The following is a 9,853-nucleotide window of genomic DNA, read 5'->3' on the forward strand; positions in this document are numbered from 1 at the left end:
GAATATTCTCGAAGCTATTTCGCCACATTGCATAATATTACTGCTGAAATATTTTACGGAATGCAACTCATAGCACAAAAAATCTTTTTTTTTTAGTAAAACAATCCTCAAAGTGAACGCAAAAGAGAATTAACAAATATCACAGCTATTACCACTGTACGCAACGCACCATTCAAACAAATAAACACAAAACTATACTGTCACATACATTACGCTTCTATTTTTCACCGGACAGTTGGAGTTGAGCTGTCAGTATCTGTCAGTGTCACTATTTCAGAAGGCAAAAATAATCGAAAAATAACACATACGCACGCACGAACAGGAGAAAGGCCCATACAGAAAAGAGTTCGGAACAAATTCTGTACAATTGTGAAGGACGGCTTGTGCTGAACAGTTACAAACCTTCTAATTGTTAACATTACCGATAATAGGTTTAGTTTGTTCCTGTTCCTGCTCGTAGTTTGTGTACCCCGCTGGACCGAAAAATTCATTCCGCAAGTGAAAGATTGCAAAAGATTGTAGTTTCCTTTACCTGGTAGTGGCCAACAACACAAGGGTGAAAACATCATCACCGTCATCGTCATCACCGAAAACAAGGGCATCTTCCAAACAACTATCCCTTGCAGCAGTGGCGATTATTTCCTGCGCTTCCGTGTGTAACTGCGTGCATTCATTTCACGGCCAACAACATGTCGATGTGTGATACCGTTTCCTGATAGTACGTTCCGTGTAGGTGCAGGTCGTGTAGACGACGTGTACGTGGGCCGTGGGAAAAAGGAAGTTAATGAGAGCATGATGTGGTGCACATAATGAAGATTCGAAGCTATGCTGACCCGTGGTTGCTGTGTTTGGACGGTGAAAGAATCAATCATCGGTGCAGCGACGGGGGTGGGGGGTTAGTGAGAAGAACCGTTCCGAACAGGTGGAGGAACTAGAACAAAACAGCAGTTGGAGAACAACAAAGCCGTATCATCTCGACCTGCTCAATACTGCTGCATTGTATCAGATCGTTCCTATAGTTCTCGAACGATGTACAGCAACAGCATCTAGCAACGTTAACCCGAATGGTAGCAGCAGCTAAACAAATACCCGCAAACCATAGGTTATACTGCGCCATCCACCATACCGCGCTTTGCCGTCCTGTCGTCACCGAGTGAAGTGGGAAGGCAAACGGTCTTCTTGCTCGCAACATTCCCGCTAGAAAGATTGCGTGGCATTCGAGTTGTGGCATAAATACGTAAAATATAGTTGCTTGTTGGTCTGAGCGATCTTGTCCCTTAATCTAGGGGAATCCCGGAAAGTAGTGACCAACGCGGTAATAGTGATAGTGTACAGTAGCAAACAATAGACACCTATATACGTTTGAAATGCGGACAGTTAAGACTGGGGGTGAGACCATCTCACACGAGCGGCTCACCTTCATAGCGATGGTGACAAGTGTGGTGCTGGTGCTGGCAGCCCTTTCGATGGCCTTGGCGGATCAAATACCGACCGTACCTACGCACAACATGTCCAACAAGGAGCGAAACGAGCTTAAGTAAGGCGCAACGCAATGTTCCCTTCCCTCCAAAAATTCTAAATGCAAGAACATCAACTAATTCATTTCTTTCTGTTCTTTTTTCACCCATAATGACGCTTTCGGGCCCGGTTCTGAAAGTTCCCTTTTGGGGCCCGGGTCCGAAGGGACATTTTGAATCTCGCATCAAACACATACACGAACAACAGAGAGGAAGCCAGGGAAATGTTTTACCACGCGTACCGGGCGTACATGGACAATGCCTACCCAGCGGATGAACTGATGCCGTTAAGCTGCACTGGCCGTTACCGTGGTGTGACACCGTCCCGAGGCGACCTGGACGATACGCTCGGGAAGTAAGTTAATTAGTGGTGGATTGGTTTGTGGTCTGGGAATTTCAACGTACGGTTGCATACGTGTAATGGGAACGAAAAAAAAATGATAAGACCAAACAAAATGCGACGTGTTTCAGCCAACTTGTCGTGGTTAATTTCTATTATTTGTTTCGTTACAGGTGTGTTATGCATACGCATACACACCAAGCGAAAGGAATAACATATCGTTATCGTCCGGTACGGGTGAAACGGCTACGAAACGAGCGATACCTTCTTATCTTGGAACGGTTTGGCTGGTGAATATACACGTTGACCACAACCACACACTAGACCAATGCGTCACTTGATGGCCGTTTTTTACTCACAGAAACGATTACTCAAGCATTTCGTTTGTTTGTGTTGCTTAATCTGCTTATAACGGCTGTACAACGTTTGGCACTGAAATATGTATCCCCTTTTACTGAGGGGATTCTGTTTTACGATGATCTACAAAAAATAGACCTCATCGTTATCATGTTTTGGAAACGACCTATAGCGAATTATAATTTATTTTTTCTTGTCTAGAAACTTTTTATTTATTTATAACCATTTTATTTGACGCAAGCTTTAAAATTCCAAAGAACAGTAAAGCATGAAAAATATTTACAAGGAAACATTGAAACCCACTGAAACAAACGTTGGAAGGCTAAAATGGAAATGAAATCAAATATTGAACCATAATTATTTATCAAAGAAGGAAAGTATCGGTTTCGTGTATTTTGGAGGCGTTTGTTAATAAAACACGTTGCAAGATATAAAAAAACGATCACAGCACTAATTAACATAAGCTTTAATAATTACTTTTTAGTTTCTCTATGACCTTGGTGGACACGTTGGATACGCTGGTGGTGCTTGGTGATATAGAGGAGTTCGAACATGCCGTCAAGCTAGTGATCAAGGACGTGAAGTTTGATAACGACATCATAGTGTCGGTATTTGAAACCAACATTCGCATGATCGGGTGAGATTGGTAGTATATAGGATTATGCTCCTACTCCTTACTAACAATTGCACCCATTTCAGTGGTCTTCTGTCCGGCCACATACTGGCAGAGTATGTGCAGAAGCAGGCCGACGTAATGACTTGGTATCGTGGCGAGTTGCTTGAGATGGCGAAAGATTTAGGCTATCGATTGCTGCCAGCATTTAACACTTCCACCGGAATACCGCATGCACGGGTAAGCTAATCGCACTGATAAATGTATAATTGAAAGTGATTTTACACTCATTCTTTCGGTTCTTTGTAGGTGAATTTAAAGCATGGCATGAAAGTTGAAGCATTGCGACATTCGCGTGAAACTTGTACCGCTTGTGCCGGTACGATACTGTTAGAATTTGCCGCACTATCCCGGTTGAGTGGTGAGCCTATCTTTGAAGTGAAAGCTCACGCGGCCATGGATGCGCTGTGGAAAATGCGCCATCGTAGCTCGGAGCTGATGGGCACGGTGCTTAATGTACATTCCGGTGATTGGATACGGCGCGAATCGGGTGTTGGAGCCGGTATCGATTCGTACTACGAGTACTGCCTGAAGTCGTACATTCTGCTGGGAGATGAGCGTTACCTGGCCCGATTCAACCGCCACTATCACGCAATCATGAAGTATATCAGCCAAGGTCCAATGTTGCTCGATGTGCAGATGCATCGGCCACATACCAAGACGCGCAACTTTATGGATGCACTGCTTGCCTTTTGGCCCGGATTGCAGGTACTGTCTGGCGATCTGAAACCGGCCGTCCAGACGCACGAGATGCTGTACCAAGTGATGCAGATGCATACGTTCATTCCGGAGGCATTTACGTTTGACTTCCAGGTATGGTTTGTTTAGACGATTTAAGACGGCAAAAAGATTTATCATTTGTTTTCGTTTACGCAGGTCCACTGGGGTCAGCATCATCTACGACCTGAATTCATTGAATCTACGTACTTCCTGTACCGAGCCACTGGCGATCATTACTATCTGCATGTACGTAGATCCAACTAAGAACGTAGGAACGTGAAATCGTTTTTAATACAATGACCTTTTCCCTTGTTTTTTAGGCGGGCAAGAAAGCTCTAAAGGCACTTCAAAAACACGCCAAAGTTCCCTGCGGGTATGCCGCCGTGAACGATGTCCGCACGGGCAAACACGAGGATCGAATGGACTCGTACGTACTTTCCGAAACGTTCAAGTATCTCTTCCTGCTATTCTCAGATCCAGCGGATCTGATACTCAACATCGAAGACTTTATCTTCACTACCGAAGCTCATCTACTGCCACTCACGTTGGGACAGCTGGGAAACCACACATTTAGTAAGTTTAAAAGAATTCTCTTGTATCGATCACTTCTAATGCGTGTTTGTGCATGCTTCATTCTAGACGGTGTACGCGATCAGGACGAGCAGGTGCATATGCTCGATTACATGCGTTCCTGCCCTAGCCCGAACAAGTTATTTCCTGAAACAGTCCGGCGTCCACTCCGTGACCTCGTTACGGGAGTCTGTCCGCGCATATCGAGTGCCAAGCGACTTAGAGCGGCTGACTTTCAGGCAAGCAATACGGATCATTTACGAACAGTTTATGACATGGGCATTACGATGGTTTCTCTAGGCGAAGGCAAAGTTCAGCTGCTGCACAGCTTTCACAATGTAAGAGTTCTTTCTTTCGCTTATAATTCCACCAGCGAATGTGCGAAATATTGTACTCATGGTGTTTCTTTTTTTTTCGGCCAGGCCAAATCACCCGAGGACGCCGAACGCGGCCTTATTTTCATGCAAGAAATGGTGGAGCTGTCGAACTCGAACTCCATCCCCAACACACAGCTGCAGGCGGTCGCATATAAACGGGACGGTGATCGGGAACTGCGTATCCTCGAAGCCGGTCCCAGTCACTTCGGCATGGAACTGGTGAACGATCTGTCCGTGGTGCAACGTGCCGTCTTTGCCAAACCGGCAAAGGTTTGTGCTGGTAAGCGAATCGTTATCATCACTCTTTTTCAATTAAAAAATTAATGCTATTTTTTGCTTTATTGCTTTGTTGACTATTGCAGCCCTGAAAAATGCAGATGAAATACGTGGCAAAATTGTCATTATCGAGCGAGGCGAGTGCACCTTCGTCGATAAAGCGAGACGTGTACAGACGGCAGGTAAGTGTGCCGTAATTTGTAAGAATGTTTACGGGAAACTTGGTTGATAATAAAATTGGCTTATTATTTGCACAGGTGCTGTGGCGGCAATCGTGTTCGACAACACACCAAACACTTCGATCAACAATCAGCAAATGTTTGCCATGTCCGGTGACGGGCGGGACGATGTGCAGATACCGGTAGTGTTCCTTTTTACCAAGGAAGCGGAACAGCTTATCAAGGCGGTTAAAGAGCAGCCCAACCTCGAGGTGAATGATTGGTTTAAAGTTTGATTTAAATAGCTTTTTAATTTGTCTTACCTTTCTACGTTGTAGCTCACGCTCATGTCCGTCACCGGGCTGAAGGAAAAACTAGCCAAGGAGCAGCGAGCAAGCACAACGAAGACTGACACGAAAAGTAGTGACGCTAAAGCGACGCCATAGTAGTAGCAGAGCAGAGTAGGAATTAGTATCCAACGATATACTGCTGCCGTGAACCGCGTTGCCAAGCAACGGTGAGGAAAATGAAAGACAACAGAGGTGTTTTTTATTTCGACTTTCTGTGTTCCGTCGGTTCTGGTAATTTCATCCAGTCACTTACATTCACATTCAGCGGACCGTTCCATTGTAGGTCCTGGGAATCATACACACAGGCGTACGCACACGCAACGGGTTAGATAGTAAAGAATTTATTAGCAAATTGTCATACGATTGGAAAGTGTGCGGTTTATGGAAGGGAGAGGCAAAATGCCTTTTCTGGTATAGAAGAAGCAAAAATTGCGCTGGTGTTTTTTATACTTGCTAGTACAGATAGACAAAAAAAGGCGCATGCCATCAAACATGGTATGATGGTTAGATACAAATCGAGCGCATGAGATTGTAAAAGATGAGAGATGCATTCAAGTGCATTATAGTATTGTGGTTTATTTTTTGTTATTCATTTCTCACCCTAAAACAAAAAGTGATACATTAGTGTATAATAGATAACTAAAGAATGAAATGAAAAAAAAAAACACACAAACAAAACGAAAAGTGCGTAGGAACTAATGAAAGAAGATGGAAGGTATGGTGTAAAGTAAAAAAAATTCTTTAAACAAAATGAAACAAGTGAAAGTAATCCTCTAGAATGGGGTGTATTTTGTTTGTTTGTTTTGTTTTGTTTTGTTCGTTATATTCATTCCTTTCTGTGCAATCATCTTAGCCAATCAATTATGATGTAATTATGTTGTTTTACGTACTGGTCAAAAAAAAACTTTTGCACAAATATAAACACGTTCACACACAAACATATCGTAGGACTATATTTTCAAGTTACACTTGTTACGTTGGGTTTTTTAAGTATATTAATTTTCTAGTTGAGTTGTTAACTATGTGCCTCAGCCTTTTGTTATACAATTTTATTTTATGTTCTTCTTCCGTTGCTATTTGGTAGACGAAAAAATATATAAAACATTTAGAACATTCAGTAATAGCATTCTATTTCTATCTAAAAAAGTCTATCAATGTAGAAAAATGGAAAACAGAAGGCAAATATTCTTTTTTTTTGTACAATTTAAAAAGAATTTTCTTTAAGTTGCTTTTTTTTATATTTTGCATCCATATTGTTCTTGTTCACATATTACTATGTCCTTACTTCTATTTTCTATATTTTCATCAGCTTTGCCTTTTTTTCATCTGTTTCAATATTTTGAAGATGAGCAGAAAGAAGAAACAGATAGGCTAATTGAAAGAAGAACAAAGAGGTTGGAATCCGTCGATAGAACCAAAATTTTCCCGCAATTCATCCATGTCCAGGATGTGATTTAGAGAGCGCAAGTTTGTAAATAACTATTTTGTACGAATGCATCACACGCTCCTGCATGGGTTAAGAGACGTCGAACCCGGTCGGTGATGTTCAGATGAGCGAAATATTAGACGTAAGTAGATTAAATTTCATGAAACATGTTGCAATATGTAGCGCAGGTGGTATAACTGAGCGTATAGCATTTAAGAACAAGTCCTCTCGAAGAAGATACAACACGGCACATACACACACACGATAGAGAACGACGTATGGGGATGGGATTGTATTCCAAGCCGACTGCCAATTCTTGGGCGCGCCACTACTGTAAGTGGAAGGAGTCGCGACGGAGTCGGGAAGACGAAATGCATTATTGTTTTCCATTGAGGAATGACGAGATTAGTTTCTGTTCGTTTTTGTCTCTGTTTCATGGTAAATAATGTTGTTTAGTTGTGTAAATAAAAATGGCAATTTTATATCAAAAACAAAGCGGTTCTTTTGCACAATATTCTTTGCATTGTCCGTTTGATGACATTTTCAAAAACTTTCATACTGCATACTTACCAATTTAATTGCCTTTAAATTAAATACAAACTATGCTTTTTCTCTTTTCTTCTCTTTTTTTCCATTTGCCCTTTCATTTGCTTCTATTCAAAATTCGAAATAAAAGCATGCTTCTTTGCCCGACAAATAATTGCTAATTAGGAAACTTCCTGCCCCGGAAGGCAAAACGGACAGCAGCTGGGATGACCCCTGATGTCTGGTAGTAGTAGTCGCCGTTGTCTCGTTATGGCCTGTCTTGGGCAGTTTGTGCAAATCATTTCATTTCCGCTGGCCACCAAGTAAGTTTTGTTTCTCCAATTACACAATGGTACAGAGTAAATTCCCTTTGCTGCTGCCGGATACGTTTCCAGGCGACGGTCGTCCATGAAAAACGGAAGAAAATGGATGGGACAGGAATGGAAAGATATGTTGTTTGGTTGACCGTTGGTATGTTTAGTCGGTAATCATTGTTATAGACATAGTGTACCGAAGGCAAAACATAATTTGGGCTGTACTTTCGTAACTTATGTTGCTGGTCGTTGATGTGGAGGGTATTGTATTCTATGCAATATGAACGATTATCAATTATAGGGTTTAAAGCATTTTTTAAGGATAATAACATTTGCTTGTAATCGAAATTATCGTTTTGTTTCATTAGTGGTTGGAATTATGAATGGTCCTTTGAAGGAACATTATGAATATTATTTCCTCTTTGCATATCATAATATTATTAAATAAATATCTGTTTCATTTGCTGATACTTCTTGGAACAAGATGCATAATGATACCAAACGAATTAGTTTTAAAAATCTTGTATCCTGTCACCGGTCAGCAGATCGTCGACATCTTCCTACAGGTGCTTCCGACAGGGTTTAATTAAAATTTTTTGATGAGTTATCGATTGATGCAACATTCTATGCAAAGGTCGCTTCCTTGAACTTGAGCAATATGGGGAATTTAAAAAGATTTAAGATTAACATTTCTTTCGTTCGTGAGAAGAATTTATTATTTCGTGATACATTTAACCGCATCGTATTGTTATGTTAATAGTGTTAATAGTAAAGCTAAAAAAAATCCGCTGTGTTTTCTAAATGTGTTAGTTTTTTTAGGGATGGATGAATGATTTTGAGTTTATTGTGTACTATCTTACGGTTTTTGAAACTAATCATGGTTGATATCCTTCCTTGTTTGTATTTTTCTTTTTCAAACTACTTTTACTTAGTTTTGATTTTAAAAATCCAATGCGAAATGAATTACGAAAGACAAATTCTTAATTTTTTGAATTATTTTTTTTTTTTTCTCATAAACCATTTGAATCTGAAATAAAGTAAAAATACTGAGCAATTTTCAGTTAACAATATCACCTTAGAATTTTATAGTGTATGTCTTTCCTTAAACATTTACTTACTTATTTTCTTACTTACTTACTTATCAGGGGCTATAAACACTTCGCGGTCTTGGCCCGCTTCAGGACTCCTCTATCCATTGTGACAGCCTGTCCGACGTCGACGCGTCAGTGCCATCGCTCCACCTCAGTTTGGACCTAATACGCCTCCTCTGTCTATGTGGAGGGCAACCTGAAAGCACGGGCAGGTTGTCATTCGAACAACACGACCAGCCCACCGGACCCTGGTGAGTCTAATTCGTTGTACGACAGAGAGTTCATCTCATAGAGATCGTCCGTACAGCGACTCCTCCATTTTCCTTCCACACATACGGAGTCAACAATCCTTCTTAGCTTTCGTCCGTTTTCGACAGAGTCCATGTCCTTCAAAAGTGCAATCTCCTACGTTACCACTGCGGAAATCAGGATTTGTTAGCAGGGCCACTGGTCCTTTGATAAGCGTCCGCTACATAGGAGAGTTGTAAACCAATGACGTCTAAATCATCAGCGTATGCCAGGGGACTTATAGAAGATGATCCTCAAAAAGTCAACCTCGAGTCTTGGATGGACTTTTTCAAAGCTAGGCTGAAGAGTAGATAAGCTAGCCCATCTCCTTGGTCCAGCATTGTAGTATTTTTGTTTCAAGATAGTAGCATAGTAGCATGAGAAAAAAAAAAGTTTTACAACAAAATAGTGATTCGATTCTTCTCGCAACCAATTTTAGATGGACACCTGTCTGCATCAATTTCATTGAATCCATTCTCCCTTATCCCACGCACACGAACGTGCGGACAGATTGCGCGATAGCTCTTTTTACATGATTCATTGTTAAGGAATGCAATGCAAAGAATAAAACTTAAAATTTGCATACAAAACGAAACCGAAACCATTTGCAGAATTTTCACTAGCAAAAAGAGAAGGAAAAACTCTCGCTACAACAACACCCTACGTGATGGCTAACAATAGGAAACAAACAGTGGCCCAAAAAGTTTGTACCATATTGTTTTGTGTGCCGTTTTATTTAATTACCACAATTTTGGTAGAGAACAATACAAAATTCCACACGCGTGTCGTACAAAAAACTTTAATTGTTTAGCTTTTCAATAACTCACCATGTGCATGTTATTCAGGCATGCATGGATAATACAGTGCTTAC

The 9,853-nt window shown here is 41.1% G+C and overlaps 1 protein-coding gene across 1 annotated transcript; it reads left to right on the forward strand.

The window, feature by feature from the left end:
- The first annotated feature begins 159 nt into the window (after positions 1-159).
- On the forward strand, positions 160-7,259 carry LOC125766314 (ER degradation-enhancing alpha-mannosidase-like protein 3). Its single transcript, XM_049432139.1, has 12 exons — positions 160-1,537; positions 1,726-1,872; positions 2,699-2,851; positions 2,914-3,067; positions 3,137-3,700; positions 3,764-3,853; positions 3,928-4,180; positions 4,247-4,515; positions 4,600-4,834; positions 4,917-5,012; positions 5,088-5,260; positions 5,327-7,259. Exons 1-12 carry the CDS (start codon positions 1,368-1,370, stop codon positions 5,432-5,434), a joined length of 2,412 nt encoding a protein of 803 aa, XP_049288096.1. The 5' UTR covers positions 160-1,367; the 3' UTR covers positions 5,435-7,259.
- The last annotated feature ends 2,594 nt before the right edge of the window (positions 7,260-9,853 follow it).

This window comes from Anopheles funestus, chromosome 2RL (genome assembly GCF_943734845.2).
Source record: "Anopheles funestus chromosome 2RL, idAnoFuneDA-416_04, whole genome shotgun sequence".
Taxonomy (NCBI): Eukaryota; Metazoa; Arthropoda; class Insecta; order Diptera; family Culicidae; genus Anopheles; species Anopheles funestus.

What these genes read in the sequence shown, in the direction of transcription:
- LOC125766314 (XM_049432139.1), top strand. Translation starts at nt 1,368, where the DNA reads ATGCGGACAGTTAAGACTGGGGGTGAGACCATCTCACACGAGCGGCTC. An exon ending in CTGGACGATACGCTCGGGAA is followed by an intron (nt 1,873 to 2,698) that starts GTAAGTTAATTA and finishes ATTACTTTTTAG; the next exon opens with TTTCTCTATGACCTTGGTGG. An exon ending in AAGAGCAGCCCAACCTCGAG is followed by an intron (nt 5,261 to 5,326) that starts GTGAATGATTGG and finishes TCTACGTTGTAG; the next exon opens with CTCACGCTCATGTCCGTCAC.